At 38.2% G+C, this 24723-nt stretch overlaps 1 protein-coding gene across 5 annotated transcripts in view; it reads left to right on the top strand.

Moving 5' to 3' along the window:
* Positions 1-24723, top strand: part of EXOC4 (exocyst complex component 4) — a 698015-nt gene that overhangs the window by 175702 nt on the left and 497590 nt on the right. For all 5 annotated transcript variants that reach the window (XM_010947518.3, XM_074367038.1, XM_074367039.1 and 2 more), the window contains exons 8-9: positions 14712-14857; positions 19210-19298. In XM_010947518.3, coding sequence (XP_010945820.1) covers positions 14712-14857; positions 19210-19298 — 235 coding nt within the window. The remainder of the gene's footprint in view (positions 1-14711; positions 14858-19209; positions 19299-24723) is intronic.

The raw sequence follows: 24723 nt of genomic DNA, 5'->3' as shown, positions 1-24723 counted from the left end.
AAATATGAAGCAGGCTTGATTGAAAATGGGTGGCTTGAGATTACTCGTCAGATGGAGAGCAATTAAGACCTCCCTTTAGAAGGCATTACACCTTGATTCTCAGGTTTTTGTGCAGCGGAGGCAGGGACCAGGTTTGAGGGGACACCAGAGGAATTTTTGGAGACCTACAGATGTTGTCTCAGAAAAGAATACCAAGGCATTTCTTCTCTGGCAGAGTGAATATTGTGCATTTTTAGTCAAGTGCATGATTAACTTTGACATTTGAAAATAGAACTTCACATAAAAATAGGCATGTACTTCTGCATGTTTAATTAAGATGTTTAGTTCCTGTCAGGGCTGATAGTTCTTTTTCCACCCCCCCTGTGAAGGGCAATATATTCTCAACTTGTGAAGTTTCAGGAAACCTGTACTTAACCTTTAATCGTCCTTCCATTTACATGGAAATCTGATTAACAACTTTTAAAGTTCATGAGCTCCTGGTAAATGCAATTAAGACCTTTTTGGGAGTTATTAAGAGCTGGCATTTACAGAAGACTAGGGCCTGGCTATTGTGGCTGTCTTCTCCAGAGCAGAGTGTCTTCAACAATTAGCAGAGAACATGAGGTACATGAATTGTACTGTTTTGCTTCTGAGTGAACATGGTTGGTATTTAAATAGCATGCCGTGTTTTTCTTTCCTGTGACTTGCTTTATGGTATGAGTTTGTTACCGAGTGGTAACAGGACCAAGGATAAATTAGGTAGAGCTGTAGCAATTTTCATAACTAGGATGGCTAGGCTCCGTTTCCCCTACACTCATGTTCTGAAGTCATGTTTGCAAACATTCACTCTCAGGTTGTAAAGAGTCAGGTGAATCATCCTGTTGCATTGCATTTTTTTTTTTTGAAGTGTCGTTGACTTACAGTATTAGTTTCAGGTGTGCAACATAGTACTTTGATATTTTTATAGATTATATTACATGAAGTTATTATAAATAAGTCAGTTTCTTGTAAATGCAGGAGTTGATTAAGTATAGAAATGAGTGGTACTAAAGTGCTCCTTCAGTGTTAAAGGATTTTAGTTAAGGTATTCCAGTGTGGCATGGCATGAATTTGTGGTAATGTAGGCAAGTATTAGACAAAGTGCCTTCTCATCAAGTCGTGTTGGGAATTTAAGAGATAAGAACAGGAAAAGTTAAATATATAGCAGAATATGATTAATTGCCAAATCTAGGTAATCAGTTGTGGATCCTGTAGGAATTTAAAGAAGCTGACTTAAGATAGATTGGTGGTCAGAGAAGGTTTTGTGTATGTGCAAGGAGCTGGCCCTTTAAGGAAGGCTAGACTAGGCATGTGGGAAGATAACTCTGCATAGGTTTAATATGCATGTATTCCTACAGTGAGTACCTTACTGAATTTACTGTTTACACGATTTTTACAGAAGGGTGTAAGATGTGATTAGATAGACGGAAAGCAGATTCTGAAGAGCCTTAGATGAATTCAGTTGCAGTCTTCTCTGTGGACTCCTTAACGAAGGGAGCCACTTTACTGTCTCTTCAGCCTGGTGCTTTGTATTCTCAGTATCTCCAAACCTCGTTATCTTCCAGTCTTAAGAATATTCCCCTTAAATCCTAATGGGAGTGTACTTAACACAGTTCCGGGCATTCAGTAGGTGTAAAATAAATGTTAATCGAATCTGAATCTGCACTTGTTTTTCCTAAATATTCCATTTTGAATGAACTATAAGCAAACGTTTTTTTTTTTTTTCTTAAAAAGATGTGTCAATGTTCACAGATTACAGATAACCAATATGAAGGAGTCCTTAGTAACTGAACTGCTAATTGAAAATTCTAGATCGTAGCCACTTAATTGAATAAACTGTCTCCAGAGAGCAATTTGGGTCTTTTCCAAGATGCATTAACTCTTTCAGGTCATTAGGGTAGCACTTATCTCATTGGAGCAGAAATTTAATAAATGGTATTCCTGTGATGTGAGTAAATTAATGTACCTCAAGAAGCCTGAAGTTTCACCATGGGTGTTACAGTCCTACTCCTAGGAGCTCATCTGTGAATGTAAAACATCAATAAGTAGCTGCCCTTTGGAGCATCTTACTTTCAATTTAGGTCACCTACTAGGGAGCATCTACTCTGTTCAAGACACTGTTAACAGAGATACAAAGAAAAGGCATGGCTTGAATTAAGAGGCAGGAGAGAAGGCAAATAACTACAAGATAAAATCTTTGAGAGATACAAACTGCTGTGTGGGTTTCAGTGAGAGTGAGGTACCATAGTTATCAGTGAAAATAGATGGTAACCTCCCAGAAGGGTAGGGCTCATGGCTGTTGACACAATGTGCTCATTCATGTTTATTTCTCAGTATATGTGTATATATAAATATAGTGTAGATATACTGTAGATGTACTATATATATATATATATATATAAATAAGAGCAAATATATGTATATATGTACACACACATAATGGTGAAATATCAACTAGATTAATCAGAAGCACTTTTATTTTTATTTTTATTTTTTTACAATTCTCACATAAATGCTTTTTTCCCCCTGTGAGATATGAATTATTAATGTCTGGTGTTAATCTAAAATGAGTATGGTAAAGATGTGAAAACCAGAAACCAGCATCTTTTGGAGATAGCTCAGTGACTGTCTGAAGGTCTCAATTTGTGTGTTAGCCTTCTGATGGGATATTGACCTACAGGTAGTAAAGAGGGTAAGGAGGGTCTCTTCTACCCACCAGCACATGTTACACATGTGTATCTATTGTGAAGACAGAGGCAGCTAGTTGTTATCATAAGACTGAAGGTAAGTGACAGAAAAGACCACCGAAAAAAGAACTTTCAAAAGAATTTAGAGGTAACACCTCCATGAGAAGATAAAACTTCAAAGGTATAACACCAACCTCTGCTTCCTCAAGCTTGAGGTTGGCATCTTCCCTGGTCATGTGGGCTCTGGTTAGTAACATCTGAATGGAGCACTTGTAATTTGTTAAAATCAGTCAAGTTATACTAAAGTCACTTTTTTGATCTTAGTCTTCCATACTTGATAAATGGTAGAGGTAGTTACAAGCAGGGAGAAAAAAGGATAAACTCAAACATGACAAAAACCCTGGGAACCTATTTTTGGAACAGGAAATTATTTAACCAGATGGTAATTATGTAAAAACAACTTAATAGGAAATAAGGCTCTAGGAGGGGTTGTGGAAGGTGCTGAATAACAGTGAGGAGATGGAGGTTTATTTTGCTGGCAAGGAGGAAGGCATTGAAGGATTTGAGCAGAAGAGTGATGACCTTGAACTCTGCATTAGTGAGCTTAGCGGGTTGTGGGAAGGATGGTCACAAGAGGTGTAAGGCAGATGACCATTTGGGAGACTGTTGTACTAAGTTGTGCAATGGACTATGAGGATCAGATTTAAATGGATAAGAGTAGGAATGAAAATAGAAGAGGAAATGGACATGAGATGCGCAGTATACTATAGAATTTCACAGTTGATTTGGAGAACAAGACTGAAAAGAATCAGAACGAACTACAGATTTTAATCTTGGGAGGTCAGAAAACCAAACCAGTGGTATTAACAGAGAGAAATTAAGGGGACTTTTCCTTCTTCCTTCTTTCCCTTCCTCCCTCCTTTTAATTTGTTTGTTTTCTTTTTTCAATGGAAGTACTGGGGATTAAACCTAGGACCTCACGCATGCTAAGCATACACTCTGCCACTGAGCAATACCCCCCCTCCTCGTCCCTCCTTTGGAAGAGAGGTGATAATAAAGAGTTCGCTTGGTCAGGCTGTTTGTTGACCCCATGCCTCACTACTCTTGATGTCTATTTTCAGTTCCTTACTGGGATAAGTAACTGTCGCAGGCAAATGACAGTGCATCTCTGGAGCTTGAGAGAAATTATGATGGTGGAGGGAGATCTGGGAATCACCTGAAATGTAGGTGAAACTAAAATGGAAGCAAACAAAAGCAAGAGTAAGAATATTGAACATTCAGATAATTAAGAAGAAAAATGTGGTCATCAGACTCACTGAAATGGAAGGAAGCATTCCAAAAGTTTGGAGAATGAATATTAGCAGAAGCCTGCATTTAGTAATTGAGGTCTTTACTGCAGAGAGAAGAGGGGGAGGGAAGAAGGAGGAGAAGATGACAGCAGTGAGAAGATGGTGAGGATACACAGAGAATTTTATTTATCTATTTAATAAGAATTATAAAGTGCTTGCTATGCTCCAGGTAATATTCTAAGTGATTTACAGCATTAACTCATTTAATCCTGATGATAGGTAATATTATTACTCCTGTCTTATCGATGATGAGGAAGTCAAGGTTCTCAGGCACAGAGAGGTAATACCTTAGTTATTTGGTTCCTGTGATGCATTAAAAAAAATCCAACTGATTGCTGAGCCTCATGCCCAGGGATGATAGTAGTCTGTTATGAGCCACGCATTTTATTGTATTTTATTTTCAAGCATTTATATATGATATTTATTTTAATTTTTATATTAATTCTATGAAGTAGATTCTATTTTCCTTATTTCACAGATGAGAGAAATATGGTTTAGCAAGATTAAGTAATGTGCTGAGGTCACATGGCTAATATGTGATGGAACTGCAAACTCAGACTGTCTACATTTCTATGTTGCTCTCTCATTTGGCAGTTCTAAAGTGGGGCACATTAATCTTTGTTTTAAAGTACTTCTCCAAGTGATTCCTATCCGTAGACTAGTCTTTCTAGAATTTTAGCACCAACAGAGAAACAAGAGGTGTATGTATTTTTTTGGAGGAGATAAAACATTGTGGTCAGAGAGGAGAATTCAGAGTTGGAGACCTTGGATATAGAGTATTTCCAAAGGAGAAAGAATGTCAAAGAGTAATAGAGTAGAGGTCATTGGAATTGAGGAGACTGAGAAAGACTGTTAATGATAAAAGGAGTCATTAATATATTAGGATGAAACATATGAGTCTTAGAACAGAGTAAAACTGTGATACCAGTAGCTGACGTTTTTGTAACGGTGTAAGAAAACCATGGAGCTTGGTAGTCATCACTGATGAGAGAACAGGAGAGAGTGATGTAATTATGTAGAAGAACCTTAAAATATGTTTTTGGTGAAATGGGCAGAGACTATTATAATGAAGCTACAGTTAGGAATGTGCCTTTGGGCATTGAGACCACTTCTGTGTCTTCCCCTAGCATGGTCTCTTGTCTTCTGTTTTTTATGAGTGAGCTGTAAATGACAAATCATGAAAACACTGGGATCAAAAATGCATGGAGGAAAAACTGACAATTGAAATAAGTAGAAAATTCAACAATTATAGTTGGAGATTTCAGTACTCTCTTTCATAGAACAACTGGACAGAAAACACATAATATTTGAACAACACTGTCAAGCACCTTGACTTAAAGTGACATATTGGTACACCCCACCCACTTCATCAGAATACAGATTATTTCATGTTCACATAGAGTATTCTTCATGATAGATCATACACTAGACTGTGGAGTAAAGCTCAATACATTTAAAAGGATTGGAATCACACAAAGTATGTTCCCCATCCATAACAGAATTAAATAAAAACAAGGGGAATATTGAAACTTCTGAAATAGTTGGAAATAAAACGACAAACTTCTAAATACATCATGGGTATAATAAGAGAGACCTAAGATCAGCAATCTAAGTTTCCACCTTAAGCTAGAAAAAGGAAAAAAAATCAAACTCAAAGCAGACAGATGGAAGAAATGATAAAGATTAAAGTGAAAAACCAATGAAATAAAAATCAGAGGAACAATACAAAAAAGTAATGAAACTGAAAGTTGGTTCTTTGAAAAGATCAAAAATTGATAAATAGCTAGACTGATAGAGGAACCCCCCCCCCCAAAAAAGAGAAAATCAGGAATGAAAGAAGAGGCATCACTGTGGACCCTATAGAAGTTAAAAAGATTATAATGAATTATTATGAACTACTTTATGCCAACCAGTTAGACAGCTTCGATGAAATGGACAAATTCCTAGAGAGACACAAAATACCAAAACTGGTTCAAGAAGACACAGAAAATCTGAATTGTCCTATAACAAATATAAGCGTACACTTTCAGGAAAAAGAGATGAGGAATCACTATCCAGCACATCCTTTGAGGCCATTATTGCCCAGATCAAAAAACAAGATAGCACAGGAAAACTGTACAGCAATATCCTTCATGAACATAGATGCAAAAATCTTAAACAAAATATTAGCAAATTGAATTCATCAATATAAACTGTGTTATATACCACAGTTAAGTGGCATTTATCAAAGAAAATTAATGAATGTATAATATTCATAAAATAAAGGACAAACCTACATAATCATCTCAATAGACGTGGGAAAGCTCTTGACACCCATTTTGATGATTAAAAAAAAATAAAACCAAAGCGAAAATCTTCAGCACACTAGAACTAGAAGGAAACTTTCTCAGTCTGATAAAAGGCTCTGTGAAAAACTTTCAGCTACATCATAAGGAAACTTTGTTGGTGTTAGGAGTGTTCTAAAATGATTGTAGTGATAGTTGCACAACTGTGTACATTTACTTAAAAATGGTTGAACTGTATGTTACAATAGGTGAATTTTATGGTATGTAAATTATGCATCAACAAAGCTGTTTTAAAAATATTATAGGATAAAACCAGATTACGAATATTCAGATACATGTCCTTCACGGTATCCTTCAGAGAGCTTAGAGACGTACACTTAACAATCCTAATGAAATTTAATTAATGTATAAATCAGAGAAATCAACATTATTTACCCTTTCACATTATGTGTTTGAGGGTACACATGAATATGAATATTCATAAGCTTCACAAGGGATAGTATTCCAAACTAAATTTATTGTCCCCATCCAACCCGTTTTCTTGCCTTCCTAATCAGTGTTCATGGAATCACAATTTTTTAGTCCTTCACATATGCAAACTTTTACCCATTTTAAAATTTCTCCTCTTCTTTCCTTCATAGAATAACTGGTTAAATTTTGTTAAGTGTTTTCTCTGCGTTGACTCACAAATGTGTCTAATTAATTGTACAATCTCATTACTTTATACTTTACTGTTCACTAATTGTATAGTCTTATTACACTTTACTGTATACTAATTGTATGATCTAGTTACAATCACTACTTTAGTTTCACATCTCTTTTTTATCCTGAATGATCTTGGTAGGCTTTTCATTTTTGTCCCCTCTCTTTATCACATTTCCTTAATCATTCATTTTGCCCCCAATCTCATTGCCTTCCTTTCTCGTATATGCTGGTACATTAATTTACCTAAAGTATATTAATAAACATTTTATTTCCCTAGTCAAAGCTTTTTACTGCCCCCTTATTTTGAATTTGACTTCAGTACCTGAGCCTGGTGTTAAAAGGCCCTGAGAAGCTTTCCATTTCCCACCTTTCCAAGCTTTCTTCTCAGATTTCATTTTTATGTTACTCGAACTATTTGCTGTTATAAGGATACTTGAAATTTCCTCAGCATCATTTCTTTATTCTGGTTTTTTTTTTTTTTTTGCCTTTTGCACATTTTAAGAATCTATTTATGTCCTATAGCACCATGATCCTGAAACTGGTTTTCATCGTCCAAACTGGGAGCAGTTTTGGCCTTCTCGTAAATGCTCACAGCAGTTTCTTTGACCTGATGCTTCCCGCTTTCTCCCTTGTATTATAGTCATTCATGTGTGTCTCTCTTACTAGATAAGCACATTGAGGGAAGGACTGATTGACTGATTTGGCTCTTAACTCACTTAAATTTTTTATTTATATATGTAAAATTCACTGGATATTAGGGGAGGATTTTTTTTTTTTGAGTCTTGTTTTTATATCTCGGACTATACCATTCATATTTTATGTATTAAGTAAATACATGTTTAAAATAAATGAAAACTTTCTTTTGAAAGTTATGTAAATCTGGGTTTTCTTTGTTAAGAAGTTCTTCTCTTGGGGTAATGGGGGGAGCTAAGCGTGAGCTCTTTGAGAATTTGCCGATCAGGGATTTGATACAGGACCAACCAGGAAATACATGTGTACTCTTGGAATTTTTGAGTATGTTTTACTTTGAACACTAAGGGGTTATTCACAAGACCGTACTAATAGTGCTTTTAATGATGCAATTGCCATTGATTGTGAGTATAATTAAGCAGACAGCCATTCCGTGTTCGGATGACTGTTAATTTTTCTTTTGGTTTTCTTACTGCAGAATTTTTTAGTCCTTATACAATGGGAAAATGAGACTACTATATTCAAAAAATAACTTTTCCTGTTTTTTTCTCTGTCATTGATATTTCATCCATTAGCAGCCTTGTGGGGGAAATCTGATAGTTTTTGGTAATTTTAAATGGTGGTCCTGTTTAATATTTTCTGGAATCAAGGAGATAGTTTGAGGGTTGTATTACCTTGATATGCTCCTCCTTTGCCTTTGAGAATTTCTTTTCTCAAATTTTGGACCTCTTGGTGCCCTTTGACCTCGGCCTTGTCTCCTTCAATCCCGTAAGACTGTATTGGGTACTTTCCTTCTCCATGGGAACTGGAAGGGGCTCTCGTGGAAAAAGGCAGAGGAATTTACCTAGTGTGCTTCCTTTCGTCTTTCAGGGATCGTAGCCACCAGTTTCTGCCAGTTTGGTTCCTCTCCAGGGCCTTATTTTAAAGAAGAAATTTTAAAAGACTTACTACTTTTTATACTTCTTTCAGCTTTTATAATTATTATCAGTATTTAGGATTAGTCCAATGGAAGCAACTTTGCTGTTCCCAGAATGCAAACTCCTGGGCATCTGCATTTTAAAAGAGCAAATTATTGAAGATGACAGTATTTACTGTAGGCACATTCAAGATACTGCACAAGTTGAGCCTTAGTTCATATTGGGAGCTCAAGGTGATTTTTTTCATGGTAGTATTGCTCCTGCTATGAAGCAGCCTAATTCTCTGATTCATGGGGGTGAGGGTTAGGGGCACAAATTTGGTATGGCTTTTCTGTATATCATTGAATAGTCATTACTAGTCAGGAGAACTAGTTTTCCAGTTGTGTAGACTGAAATCTGTGCAAACCACTGCTCCTGTTATGAAATACCAGTGTTCCACAAAAATAGTACTTGCGATATAAACGTCATTACTAGATGCAGGTTAGTATATACTCGTTTATTCATAGATACCTTTTTTTAAAATTGAGTTATACTCAGTTTTCAATGTTGTGTCAATTTCTGGTGTACAGCACAATTTTTCAGTCATACATGAATATACATATATTCATTTTCATATACTTTTTCACTGTGAGCTACTACAAGATCTTGAATGTATTTCTGTGTGCTATATAGTATAAACTTGTTCATCTATTCTGTATATACCTGTCAGTATCTAAAATCTCCAACTCCCTTACCATCCCCCTCCCACCTTGTATGCATAGATATCTTAGTGAAGACTCATTCACGTTATCATAAGGGAAAAATAAGGAAAATGTATTAAGGGCTATAAGGAAATATTCATAGAAACCAGGGGTAGAAAATCTAAGGCCTTATCAGTAACTGGATTTGAGACCTTTGCACTATGGAAAACTTTGATTGCAACCTTTGAATCTCTCTTCTGTGTGTCTCCTGTTCTTCTCTGGTCATCTGGTTAATTCTTTATTCTCTCTGTACAGATTGGTTTTTTTAGATTTTTTTCAGCCGCATGGTAAAAGGGGGTTGCCCCCAAGCTCTTACATCTTCTCACTTACATCGGCCAGCACAGACTGTATCCCACTAACACATTCCTGGGGAAAAGAATCTGACTGGCTAATTGGGAGTTGGGTGTTTCCTTGGTGACGTAGGCTCTGACTGAAAGGCTGGGATCCTAGTATGGTCACGTTTACCAGAATCCACTGTTTGGTTGGGAAACAGTCCTTAGATGAGGCAAGGATTTTGTAAGCTGGGAAGATACTAAAAAGGACCCAGCACATTAAGTGTCTACAAGGATCTGGGTGTTTCAGGGAGCAACTAGTTGGATAAATGGAGAAGCTGAAGACAGGAGGTGTGTTAATTCTCAGCCTGTAAATCCCATATTTATTTTTAGAAAATTCTACATGTATAATAACCACAAGTAACCACAGACAATATGTTAAATAAGGAGGCTTAAATGGTAAATGAGGGATTCATTCAGAATGATGTTACCCATGTTATAGCAAGTTATGAATCTCAAAATCTTGGCTCTGCTTTTTATATCATGAGATTTCTGACTAGCATCTTAGCAACTGCTAATCAATATTATAGCAGAAGAGATACCTGACCACCCCATTATATGTGCTCTTTTTAAAGTATTACATTTCTTTGCTTCTACCACAGAATCATCTAACATACTAGATACTCAAAAATACAGTGAATCAGGATATCACTGGGATATGTAGATTTTCAGGTGCTTTTCAGCTATGTTTTCATGTTTCTTGTCTTTGGTTTTATAAATGAATGCCTTTTTTTCTTTTTTAATTTGTTTTTTGGGTAGGGGGAGGCAATTAGGTTTATTCATTTTTTATTTTTAGTGAAGGTACTGGGAATTGAACCCAGGACTCCATATGTGCTAGGCATGCACTCTACCACAATGAATACCTTTTAAGTTAAAACACAAATAAATTATGACCTTTAATTTTTTGAACTCTTGATCAATCAGAAACAGCAATTCCAGGTACTTAAAAAAAAAAAAAGAAAAGAAAAGAACATCTGAGATATGAAGGAATTTAGAGTCAGTAAGAACATGCATGGGATTATCTTCTGAAGATTTTCTGTGGGCAGGATGTATTTAATATTAGATGTAATGCCCTTTGCCCCAGAATTCCAGTCTTGGGAGATTTACCCCAGGTGAAAGACAAACTGTATAGTGTATTTCGTTTCATAAAAATGGAAATCTGAACTCGTCCATGAGTGGTTAGGATAGTTATGAACAATTTGGAAAATGTGGTACATTATCCACAATGATGTAGACTCACTGAGAAATGATATGGTTATGTTTTAATACCAAGCATCTGATGTCAAGACTTTGTAGTCAAAGATTAAGCTCAATTCAAACACATTTCAGACATCTTAGAAGTAGGGGCTTATTATTTGTTCTTTGAGATAGTAAAAAAAATTGTACTTTTGCCAATTTGGCTGTCAACATAAAACTTTAGCTGTTTTAAAGCATTATTTTTTCAGCTGATGATGAACATTATTAGGAAAAAGAGGCAAACACAGTGAAAGAAACAAACATCACAAAGCCCATGATTAAAATCACACCTATCCTTTTTGTTTTACTCATAGTATAGATGTTTGCACTGAGGGCTGTATTTTGGAGACGCTCTGATTTACATATAACAACATATGCATCAAGGCTTCTTATCACATGCTTTTTAAGAAGTCAGCAGTTCGCTGTATTTTTTGATTCACCTGTATGTTACATGGCTCCGTGGTAGAAATGAAGAAATACCGTGATTTAAGGAATAGAAAAATCCCTCATGTTTGTAAATGGTCAGGTGTCTTTTCATTAAATAATAGCTAATTGTATCAGGCAATTTTGGATGAATATTTTATTGAGTGATGTGTAAAATGAGTACTTTGGGAGCTCAGAAAAGGGTTCGGGTGACCTAGAGTGGCCTGGGAAAGAGGTCATTGAAGAGGAAACACTGGAACTCTGAAGGGTTTGTTCGGAATTAAGAGAGAGGGTAATCTAGGGTAGGCATTCCAAAATGAGAGGGCCCAGGCATATTCAGAGGTAGGTTAGGTAGGTGATCTTGACTGGAGTGTTGGTTTCATGTTAGGGAGAATAAGGCGTGATTGGAAATGTATACTGGGGTCAGGTAGTTATAGGTGATATGAGGAGCCTTATGACAGCAGCACCTGTGTTTTTAGGAATATCACTCTGTTGGTGGTGTTTCTACAGAAGGAGCAGTTCCTCCAGAAGGACAGGAAGTATAAAAGATGAGAGGCAGAAAACTAAATGAGAAAAACTGCATGAGGTGGTGGCTGTCAAAATGGACCAGAAGGGGTCACCTAATAGAGAGTTGAGAAGGGGGTGATTCATGAACTTGGGCACTAACTCTTTTGTGGATACAAAGGATGAAGAAATGTATTAAAGACGGTTTTGACGTTTTAAACCTGGATATCAGTGAGAATAAGAAACTACTAAAAAACCCAGAAAGTTGACTGAAGGGATTATTGATTTTATGGGAAGATGATTTAGGTTTCAGAATTTAGGGTTGATTTTATCAGTGAAATATGTGAATAGGTCAAGCATGCAGTCGCAGATGTGGGACTGGAACTTGGGAGAGAAATGAGGAATAAGCTGTGTCACGGCAAGGGAAATGACATACGTGAAGGCTGCTTTTTGAAGTTTAGAATCTAAAGATAAAACGGAAATAAGATGGTAGAATATAAGGCTCAAAGCAAGATGTTTGTTGAGAAGGTACATACATGTAGATAGAAAGGAAGAAGCTGGTGGATAAAGATAGACTAGTAATCCTGAGAGCTAATAATTAAGGGGACTTGATTGTGGGGGAAGGAGGGGAAGAACAGTGCTCTGAAGACAGCTGGGTTTAAAGGACGCTGGTTAGTTGGGCCTTGGTCGGTCAATGTTTTATTGTATGAGGACAGTCATTAAATTCCAGGGTAATAATTATCCCCAAAGGATTACTTGCTTTAGCGCATCTTCATGCTTTGGTAGAAACCTACTTCTGTCATAATGGTGTAATAACCAACACTTGAGTGAAACCGGGGCATTTGTAGACATCTTTCTATGTTATGTGAATTTTAAATTCTTTTCTGATTTACTGGCCTTTTATTTTCCTCCCTGGCCTTCTTTTGATCACAGATTCCTGCCAACTTTGTTAGCGTTAGTGCCAAATGTTCAAAATAATTGAGTCCCTCACTGGAGTTGTGACTAAAGTGGAAACCCAATTCAGTATCCTCCTGACTCTTGTGCAGTTTGGGGGATGCGTTAGCAGAGATAGTATTTGTCTCACTGTATGACTTCATCAGCATGCGGAATAATACTCCAATGGCTGCATAAATAAATAAAAAAAAAGACCAATCTCTTAACATGCTTTATGCTTTCCCAGTGAAATCTTTATTGAAAAGAACAGAAAATGAAATAAATAAAGTCCATTTACTGCCACCCGTAATCATTCTCATTGATAGTTTTTATACTTCTAGGGAGAGTAGAGTGTCATGGGAAAGAGAACAGACTTCAGCATCAGTTAAACCTGGGTTGAACTCCTGGCCTATTACTCTGTAATTATAAGACCTTAGGCTAGTTACCTCCCTCCCCTCCTCTTGCCTTCCTCCCCCCCCCCCCCCCCCCCGCTTCCTTCCCTCCTTCCTCTTTCTTTCAACTTTTAAAGGAGTACTTTAAGGTTCACAGCAAAATTGAGGGGAGGGTACAGAGATTTCTCATTAACTTCTGCCCCTGCATATGCATATAGGCTAGTTTCTTAATCTCGTGAATTCTCAGTTTCTTCATCTCTAAATTACAGAAAGTAGCACTTAACTTCATAGCTTTGAACATCGAGTGAAATCCTGTTTTTAAAATGTCTAATATTTGACAAGTACTCAGTAGTGTGTATGTGCTCATAATAGAGACATAATTGGCTTTAACGCTTGGATCAATGTTGTATTCACAAATGCTTTACAAATGTTTTTTGATAATGCTTAATATGATCCTCAGTCCTTTACTGAATGAACGATTATATATATATATGCAGAAATAGTAGTTAAAGGGGACTGTGAGTCTGTGCAAAGCTTTTACTTCAGTCATGAGTAGGATAGCTTGCCTACATGTACTCTATCTACCACTTCGTTATCTTAGAATTTTAAATGTGCTAAGTGATTCTAGAAATGAGTTGATATACTTCAGTCCTGGATTAGATTTCTTAGGAACCACGGTGATTTCTGTTCCAGATCCACTCTTTTCTTTCACAGCAGTGGGAACCTTTGCAACACTTGTCTGAGAAATAGTAGAACAGTTGATTCTAGCCCCGGCCCCAACCCCTGAGGCTCTAAAGTGGATTGATTTTTATAAGCAGGACCTGCTGGCAGTAGTGATCAAAGAAGCTGTTGCTTTTGTCACTTTGAAGCTCTAAAGCTGAGTAGTGGCCCTGGAAATTATTTGCAGGTCAGGACTATGTAGTTGGCTGTGGCCTGTGCTTCTCTGGTTGGTGGGTTTGTTAAAGTGCTGGCCTGCTGTTCTGATAATCAGTCCACTAGGGCTCCCTTTGCAACTCCTGAGCCTCATTTCCTTATCTGTAATCTGGGAATTTACTTACCTGAGAAAACTTTGCTCTAGGTAACACATCTAAATGGATTAGCCCTTTAGTATATTAAGCCTTCAGTAAATACTAAGGCATTGTTGCTCATGCTGCTATAATTTGGAATAATGAGGATTCAGTTATGACTAAAGGAGTACATTGATTAACTCAGCACAGTGCCTGACACATAGTAGACCCTTAATAAAAACTTTCCCTTTACCTCCTTGTGCAAATGCCCACAGTGCCCTGTTCCCAGTTTTTAGGAGTAGGCAGCAAATCGATGATTTTCTGGCTGTAATGAATTTTTCCTTAGACCTACAACTAGAAATAGGAATAGCTGGGTTAATATACTTCTGAATGTCAAGGAGGTTTTAGAATTAGGTCTTTGTGGTTTTGAAATTACTTTTTCTTAATTGCATATAATAAATGTGTATATTAAGCTGTTCATCTGATTGTACAGATGCTGTTGACCGAGTACTTGGATATGAAAAATACTCGTACGGCCTCTGAACCGTCAGCTCAACTGAGTTACGCCAGCACTGGACGAGAGTTTGCAGCCTTTTTTGCCAAGAAGAAACCTCAAAGGCCCAAAAATTCTCTTTTCAAGTAAGTATCTCCCTGTTGGTAAGAGAGGTGTCAAGATGTGTTACATCTAAGTAGAATAGTTTTCTACTTTATTGACAGCCGTTATTTCACCCAGTTAAAGTTGATTTGAAATAATCTATGGGAAGTGAATATATATTCAATTCTCTGTACTTCCGTTTTCTGTAAGGGAAGTGGGTATTTTGGAATACAGTTAGTGGACTACCTAGAACCGTTAATAAAAATTTCTGGAATTTATTTCTGCGGAGTTTTATATGAAATGAAATTCTCTTGTTTCTGGGGAATTTTATATGAAATGAAAGGAAATGCAATATTTCAGCCTTTGAAAAGGCCCCAAGCACCAAGAAACAGTCTTTGTTAATAAAGTTATGCAAATCTCCCTAGCTACACAGTATTGGGTTTTATTTGATTTAATAAAGGAACAATCTGGAAATTCTTTTTTTCTAATTACTGTCTTAGCTGACCTCACTTGGCTATGTATCCTAAGTGTTTGTATGTCACTTGGCAACAGCTAACAGTTGATATTGTTATTGGCATTAAGAATAACAGTGATAACAACTACCATTGCTTGAGTGCTAACTATGTACCAGGCACTGCGGTAGATGAATTTCTCAAAATAATCTCAGTTAAACATCATTTAATTCAGATGATATCAAATTTTGGCAGCTGTAGTAGTGGTTACCTCTTACTGAGTCCTTACTGCATGCTAGCCAAGGCATTATTAAGTCTTTTTCATGCATTATCTTGTTTACTCATTCGTTGTAACAATCTTACGGGTGTGAGTTCTATTTTTAATCCTGTTTTTACACATTAAAAAAAATTCAGGCACAGAGAGGTTAAGGAATTTAGGTAAGTTCACATGGCTAACAAGTGATAGAAACAGGTTTTAAATCTTGGCAGTCCTATGTCCTTCGGAGGAGTTAACAGATGTTTAAGAGTTGTATCTGTAAATTTAAGCCTAGACAGTGAGTACAGAAGTATCATCCCAGTATTGTGAATTCATTCTTTTTGAATAGCTGAAGGTCCCCTGTCTTTTATTGATTCACTTTTGAGGGTTTTTTTTTGTTGTTGTTTTGGGTTTTTTTCTTTATTTCATGGATTCATAGAGCTCTTAATCATTAAGGAAAGTTTCAACAGTTCATGAATCTTGTGGTCAAGAGGAGAGGAGATTTACTGTGCCCACACTGGAATAAAATCCATTCTGTTTATTGATATCTCTCTCTCTCTTTAAAGTTTTATTCAGGGGTTGGATACAATATCAGTTAAAATGCTTTAGTCTGCAAATAACATAGAACCCCAAATGAATAGATTAACCCATTGGAAATTTATCATACCCAGCCCTTTCCTTTTCTCTGCATTCAGTCCCACTCCAGTAAAAATGGTTGTGCCAAGAAAACAGTGTGCACATTTTTAGTCCTGCACATTTTTTAAATTATTAGACTTCATTTTTTATAGCCATTTTAGGTTTACAGAAAAATTAAGCTGGCAATACAGAGGTTTCCCATAAGTCTCTGTTTCCCAGTTTCTCCTCTTATGGACATTAGTGCATTAGTGTGACATTGTTACAATTGATTAATCAGTATTGATACATCATTATTACAGTCTGTTGTTTACATTAAGGTTCTCTCTTTGTGTTGTATAGTTTGGTGGGTTTTGAGAGATGCACAATGTCATATATCTTACAGAATAGTTTCACTTCCCTAAGTATCCCCTATTTTCCAACATCCCCCTGAACCCTTGGACTGATCTTTTTTACTATCTCTCTAGTTTGCCTCTTCCAGAACATCTAAAAGTTAGAATCATACAGTACATAGCCTTGTCAGACTGGCTTCTCTTACTTAGCAATATGCATTTAAGGTTCATCCATGTCTTTCTGTGGCTTTTTGTGGCAACGTTTGTGTTGCTGACTAATACTGGTTGTGTGGATGTACCACAGTTGGTTTGTCCATCCAGCTATCCAAAGACATCTTGGTTGCTTCCAGCTTCTGTCAATTATGAATAAAGCAGCTGTAAACATTCATATGCAGGTTTTTGTGTTAATGTAAGTGTTCAGCTCATTTGAATAAATACCTAGGAGTATGATTATTGGATCAGATGGTAGAACTATGTTTAACTTTTGTAAGACACTGCCAAACTATCTTCTGCAAGGGGAGCAGACCAGGGTGACTGTCTTAAACCAGTCAGGGTTCACCTTCAACAGCAGCTCTCCAGTCGGAGAGGAAGCCCATTATCCTAAGCACCCTGCTTATGAAGAGGGAGCTGGAAAGCAGAATGCCCAGGTAGAATCAGGGCTGTGCCAACAAGCAAGAAAGATGGTAGGAGGAAAGATGGTTGATGGAGACAACTAAGACAGCCTCAAATGCTGTCTAACCATTAAGCCTTTTCTTTCTTCTCTCTGCTCCTTCCCCTCACCGCCTCCCAAACCACCTCCTCCCATCTCTTCCCCTCCTCCCATTCTCCCCTCCCCTCTCCTCTCCTAGCTCAATTTACCATTCTAAATCTACATGCGTTACAGAAAGTAGGTTTCAGGGTGTTTAGATTAGATGCTCTCAAGCTCTCACCCTGTTCAACCTTAGACCACATAAACATTGTCAGACATTTGGCCAGTCCTGAAATTGTGGTATCAGAAAACATGTAAATTATTGGAAATGAACAAATGAACTTAAATAATTGTTACACGCTCATAATTATTCCATAGTAATAAAAACTCATCACCCACGCAGAATTAGGCTATTATTACACAATTGCCTGTTGCTAGTCTTGGTTCCACCATTAATGAGCCATGTAAGTCAGGGCAGGCCTCCCATCTCGATGGGCCTCAGTGCCTTTGGCTATAAAAGAAGGAGGTGAGACGGGCTCATTTCTAGTGCCTCTTTTACTGTAAAATTACACCAATCTGTGACTTGTTGCACACACAGAAAGAACTCCTGAGTAGTAAAAATGCATCAGGTCATAAAGGATTGAGATTTTGGCAAGCTGTAACCTGTTTTTATCACATCCATGAAGAACTGTATTACTCTCTTTAATTGCCCCTAGCCAAGGTTAATTGTGTTTAAGGTCTCTCTTCCTGTATAATGTGTGCCTCTCTATTCTTTGCTCACGACTGTATTTTCTTCCCTTGCCATTTTTGATCAATAGCTGTCAGCATGCTTTTTGGAGGTCAGTAGCTTCTCTTCAGCATTTGACTGGCAGGTGGCACTTTTGAAGTACCGCACACTTTGCCTGCCTTCTGGCTGTCAGTGCCCTCTTAGTTCTTGGCAGAGTGCAGAGGAAGAAGCAAGTAACCCAAGTGTCTCCCTCGGACTGACATTGATCTTGGTATTCATCCTCCTTGTCAAAGGATGGCTAAAGAAGGCATAATTAAGAAAATGTTTGGGCTCGTTAGTCGGGACCAGAAACCTATCCCACGATCACTGTTGCTCTTTCATTGTGTCGCTGTTTACCTCTTGGTGGCTGTGATTCCTAGAAGGATTTCTCCTGTCAGCCTGTTATCCTGACTCTGAAAATCTCAGGTTTAAAATGGAATTTCTTAGCACATCAGAGAACTTACAGTTTGATAAAGTCATGATTTTACCTTTTTTTTTTTTTTTTTTTGATTCCTTACCTTCAGGTTTCTTTTCAGACTGTGGTTCTGCTTTTCGTTTTTCTTTTTTTCCATTTTATAGTCATTGTGTTAGCTTTTAAAGACCTGTTCTCTATCAGGAACCTGTCCCCTATGTTTCTAACTGCTGAAACAGTGCCTGGCGAGGTGTGAACAAACATTTTGTAGCTTGGTATTTTTGGAAGTGTTTTAAGTGATAGGTGGCAGGGAAGAATCCTGGCAGCCGTTTAGAAAGTACGTTGTTTTGGAGGAGAGACCACAGATGCCTTGTTTCTTTGGTGAAGTTATTCAGCAGCATTTCTGCCATGCCCTTAGTGCAGTCCTCTCATGGGGGGAGCTTGCCTGGCAGGAGGGCTGCTGTGAGGCACTGGTATTTCTGTGGTGGCAGCTGACAGTCACTGATGGCTTTGGGGCAGCACTGGAGCAAAACAGAATGACTCTGCAGGATGCTCTTGCTGTTGCTGTGTGTAGGGATCCTGGCAAGGGATCTGGAGGTGAAAGAAAGTTGCAACAGATTGAGTGGTACCGGGTGAGATGGAGGAGAGCATAAGATTTAAACACTGCCATGGAGGAGCGTTCAGACAGGAATATTGTTCATGAATCAAGGTCGATGGCAGCCTGCTCTGGCCTGGAGTAGCCAGAATGTCTTGGTTGTGGAACACTAGGGAGCTGGAGGAGAATATTTTTGGAGTCTGTGTAGCTGGACATCACCTATTTGATTACTCCTAACAGTTCACGCTGCGTTTCGTTGCAGATTCGAATCGTCCTCCCATGCCATCAGTATGAGCGCCTATTTGCGGGAACAGAGAAGGGAGCTGTACAGTCGGAGTGGAGAACTTCAAGGTGGGTAATTGACCCTCTCTGGAAAAATGTGTTTTCTGGAGGAAGATCTGACGTGTTTATAGCATGTGAATTTGAAGTCTGCATTCACAGGAATCTTTCAAGATCACAAAGATTTAAAGACTTGGTAATCTGTTTCTTCTATCATGTCCCAGCCTCTGCTGCCAAGCAGCTTAAACTATTACCAGGGCCACAGGATTTATAGACCTGCTACCATTCAAGTGGGAACTCAGAGCAAAAAGAAATGAGGTCAGTGTCTTCTTGCTTAAAGATGGCACTCTGAGCATGCAGTCATAATCTAGGGGAAAGTAGTCTTCTGTGGCTGCCACTGCTACTTTTAATTACTCTTTTCAATACTTTCTGGAATATGGCAAGAGTACTTGAGATTTGGGAAAAAAGGGCAAATGCAGCCCCTATTATTACTTAAAGGGAAGAAGTTGTTCTAATCAACGTAACTTTGATACACAGGATATTTGATACTCATATGTGGTTATTGAAGAGTTGTAATCTGCAGAATGAAATACTTAAGAAACTAAATTATTAAGTAAACTTAATTAAATTAAAAAACAGACCAATAACATCTTTTTCTATGACCAAAAGGATGCTAATCATGATAAATGTGATCAGTTAAACATTTGTGAGGGTCTGCTAAGTGCATGACATCTAAGCGTTGGATGAGTACAAGGAAATAAAAGATAAAAGCCTTAAGAAAGTAAGGAAATGTGTTATGAATAAATATCAATAATAGTATTGGGCAGTCAGTGGTAACAACTAAGTAGACGGGATGCATAAAGTTGCTAGCGGAGTTGAGAGAAGGGAGTGATTCTTGGTTTTAAAACTGTGGGCTTTCTCCGTGAAAGATGGATAAGAACACTTTCACTGTCTTTGATGCATTACAGGCACTTGGAGTATTTTGCATTGACTAGTATACACAGTTAAATATTTAGTTTTTAAAACGCATCATAATTCTACATCAAAATAATATGAAGCAGCCAGCCAGGCCTTTCCAGATTGAAAGATTATTGCCTGGTCATTCCTGTCTTCACCTTCATAATTCATCTAAATACATGTAAATTTTTCCAGAGGTCCTGCTATGCTGTCTCATAGTTAGATCACAGTAATAATTCCACAGCTCATATATACAGTTACCAGAGCTAAAAGCCTGAAAATATGTTTGAGGATATAAGGAAAAGGAGATTAGCTTACAGGCATTTCGTTTAATATTAAAGTGTTGCTAACTGTTCTGGTAGACACAATATGTGTGTGTCTCGGAGTTTTGAAGTACCGGAGTACAGAGAGTAGTTAGAATTAGAACAAATGAAGGAGTGAAGGAGGAAAGTGGCCTGGGCTTCTGTAGGCAGCTACCTCCCAGGCGTATGGGGTGGACTGAAAAGCTTGGAAGGAAATGGCAGTTTCTGAACACACATCCGTGTAGGGCTGATGATACCTGGACTGCCACTTAGCGGGGTAGCAGATTATCTTGGGCCGGAGATATCTTCCATGTCTCCATCTTCTACCGTAGCGTCCTATTCTTAAATTCAGAGTTGGCCTAAGGAATAGCTTAAATTTACCTCCATAATTTTTCTCCACCTGGTTTCTCGTATATGACATTCCTTTAATAAGGGCAAACAGAGTCTTTCTTCTTTCTCTCCCCCCCCCCCCCGTTTTTTTGGCTTGAATCCTGATTATTTCATTTTTATTAACTAATCAACTTGATTTCTCAGAGCAGTTTTAGGTTGCCAGAAAAGCTGAGTGGAAAGGACAGAGAGTAGTAGCTCCTGTCCCCACAGGCGCACGACCTCCCCTGCTCTCAGCATCCTGCACCACAGTAAAGCCTTTCATTCGGCAGTTAGAGATGAAAAGGTAGACCCCGTAGTTAGCGGGGACAGTGCACCCTGTCGTTCACTCAGATTCACGCATCGTTGGTGAGCAAGGATAAATGGCGGTTACTATCTTTTGGTTAGATAGTAGGCATCGTGAGTGAGCACTCCACACCCTGCAGTAGCCACGTGGAAGGATTTTCTGTGCCGCACTCGCCACTCATGGCTGGTGATCTCTTGAGAGACAGTAGAGCCAGTCAATGAAGAGTAGAAGGTTCTTGGCCCACACTGTCCACATTTAAAATCGAGCTCCCTGTTGCCTAGCTTCCTAAGCTCTGTGCCTCTGTTTCCTCATCTCAAAATGGGGTTAGAAGTAATAGTGCCTACCCCATGAGGCTGTTGTGGAAGCTAGGTGAGTTAAGGTATAAACAATGTTTAGCAAAGTGCCTGACATGTCACAAATGTTATGCCTTTGTCTTTCTCCTCGAATACTGTTACTAGGACTGTCACTTTGATTTTCACATCAATTCTGTTATGTCTCCTAATTAGGCTAAACCTTACCCAGCTTTCCAACTTAAATTTAGTTGTTCTGGTGAACAATTAGTATATGAAATTCCCTGCCGGTCCCTGGTGTCCCTAACTTAGCACACACACACTCTCTCCCCCTGTGCTTGTGGCCCTTGCTGTGTGCTCACATCTTTAGTGTTCCCTTTCTGATCACTTTCCACACTATATTGTGGATTAATTTTCATTTTTTGAGTTAGCCACTGCACTCTAAGCTGCATGAAGGAAATACTGTTTTATTTCCTGTGCTTAGCACAGTGCTTCATATAGTAATTGTTCAACAAATACCGACCAGCCCACGTACAGAAGGAATGAGGACAGCAGAGTCTACAGTAGGATAGAAAGCCTACCGCTGAGGGGTTAGGAAGGGCCCCAGAGGAGATGGGACCACCGACAGCCATGATCAGTTTCATAGATTTCCATTAGTTTTTAAGTTTAAGGCAAAGCAGAGGCTATGCCTAGGTACATTTTTGTTCTTGCTGGTTATACATGGCTTTATTAAATAGAAATGTTGCCCTTGAGCTGTCTGGCCTAGGACAACCCTGCTGTATGTAATTAAAAAACATTTTAAAATCCAGCTAAGTTACAGAGGCATTTCATTCTGTGAGGATGGCTAATTGAAGAATCACTATAAGCTAACTAGGAATGTTCCCATCCTTCAGAAAGTTAATTGAAAGAGGGAACTTTCAAGCAATAGTCTATTGTACTTAGCAGTGTTCAGCAAAATAGGAGGATTCATCTCTGCTTATGGGGAGAAAGTAGTTAGCAAACATATCATGTTCATAATAATCATTAAAAAATAACTTAGCTGAGCTGACACATCATATGCTTGGTGAGAGACTTATCAACTGACCAGTTTTTGTAAAAAAAAAAAAAGTTTTACAGTGTTTTGTTCGGGAACAAAAGTTTCTCTGATGAATGCTCTTGATATTTCAGCTGGAGAAAGGAGAGGGGAATCACATCTATTTTCCATTAAAAATGGCCATTCTTTTTCAGTCATTCTATTAATCTGGCTGGTCCAAGGACCACAGTGAGATCTGCATTTCAGCTTATTCTGAAAAGGCATAATTGAATAGTTCAGTCAAATCATAAGAGACTGGCAGAAGAATTTTGTCTCTTCTCTTAATGCCACGTAGCTGCAGGCTTCGCTTCCCAGTGGTTGGGTTCATAAGGTCAGCTCTTCCTTCTGTTGCTGGAGAGCGGTAGAGAAAAGGCTATCAAAGTAACATTGAGCAGCTCAAACTTGACGAAAGTTAAGTTCCTGCCAACATTCTCAATTCATCACGCAATTAAAAATGTTACTCACCCTAACAACACACAAGGGGGAAAAGAATGAAAAAATGAGATTTCTTTGGTATCATCAACCCATCTCAGTTGGCTCTAACTGTTAGGGTACAGATGGTTCATTATATAGTCTGCTGTTGGCAGTTGGGCTGAGGAGGTGGGGGTGCTGTTTCAAAGTGTGCAGGCAAACAGGTGGAAATCTAACTTGCGTATGTGTCTCCGTTAATCATAGACTTCCTGTTGTTTTGAGCCTCTCTGCTCCCTCGTTGTACTGCTTAGACAGCTCTGTTGTAGGTTAGAAAGATAAATGTTTTAATGAACATTTAGCTTGAATATAGCTTCTCAGGTTTAATGTGTGCTTCTTCAGGAGAATAAGATAACTGATGAACACATTATCTCATGAGGGTGAAAAAAAAAATCAAAATACTTGATGCTGCTCATGACCAAAATAAGCTCTTCAGTTAATCAGTCCCCTGTGTCTTGGTTTTCTCATTTGAAAAATAGAACTGTTACCACTTCTGACTCTTTTAGGGCGGATAATGTGACTATAAAATTAGATATTAAAACTCTGGAAAAATTAGAATAGCTGTAATTGATTAAAATTAAAATGGCGCTGTAGAGACTTGTTCATTGTGGAATGAGGAGAATTGTGTCCTCTTCCATTTCTCTCTCATTTCCTCCTCCCCTCTGGTCTCCCTGTTGCAGAGTCTGCTCTCAAGGTCACCAGTGACTTCCGTCTTGGCAGAGTCAGTGTTGGCTTTTCTGTGTTCGTCTCACTTGGTCTTTCACCAGCTATTTTCCTCTTCCTTCCTCCTCATGTTCTTTCTGAGCCTTCTGCAGGACTCCTTGGGAGTGTCCCTGGTTTCATCCTGGAATCTTTCCTTTGCTCACCGGGTAGACGCTCCCCAGACGATCTGAGCCGCAACCAAGCTTTGCTTAGGGCCCAGGTGCAGATAACTCCCAGACCTACGTCTGCTGCCCAGATCTCATTATTGTTTCTTTATCTCTTCCAGCATCCAGTCCCGCACTCCCATTCTTAATCACAGCATATTTTAAATTTTCCTCATAATATTTTTCCTAATACGTACATCTTATTAACTTGTTAATTTTCTGCACTTCAGTCAGAAGGCAATCCTTACTTGTTAGTGCATTCCAGTGCCTAGGACAATTCTTGGCTTGATTTAGGAGTTTAGAAACTATGTGGTGAAGGAAGTACACTCACTCACTATCTCCTTGTTTGTAGGTATAAGCCTACTTATTTGAGAAATTCTAGTGGGAACTTTCATAAAGAGAGCAGGAGTTCTGTGATTTGTCTTTGCTCAGTTTTAAACATGGTACAACTCACAGATGGGTGGAGTACATTAATTGTCACAGATCCAAGTAGAAATGTATACTCAGTTTTGATTATAGTTTCTTTTCTGTCTCAGTTTTCTTAGTACTTCTGTTCGTACTTGATACTACCTTTAAAAGTGCCATTTTTATTCCCATTAGTTTAATAAGTGGCATTTCTATAGCCCTGACATTGAAATATTCTGTAAATCTCTAGGGGAATTGTCTTCTTTAAGAGGATTTGCTTTACATAGTAAATATGAAAGGATTGGCATCAGGGAAAACTGGGCTCTTATACTGACCTGACGTGAATTGTCTGAGTATTTTTTTCTAATGGGTTGTTGGTGACTGGTGTTGTGAATACGTAATGATATCATATGTAATTAATCTGCTTGGAGTTACCTTGCTTTAAGGTAAAGCAGTATTTGAAA

Source organism: Camelus bactrianus, chromosome 7 (assembly GCF_048773025.1).
Source record: "Camelus bactrianus isolate YW-2024 breed Bactrian camel chromosome 7, ASM4877302v1, whole genome shotgun sequence".
Lineage (NCBI taxonomy): Eukaryota > Metazoa > Chordata > Mammalia > Artiodactyla > Camelidae > Camelus > Camelus bactrianus.
Note: the sequence above shows the minus strand (reverse complement) of the source record. Positions and strands in the feature narration are given on the sequence as shown.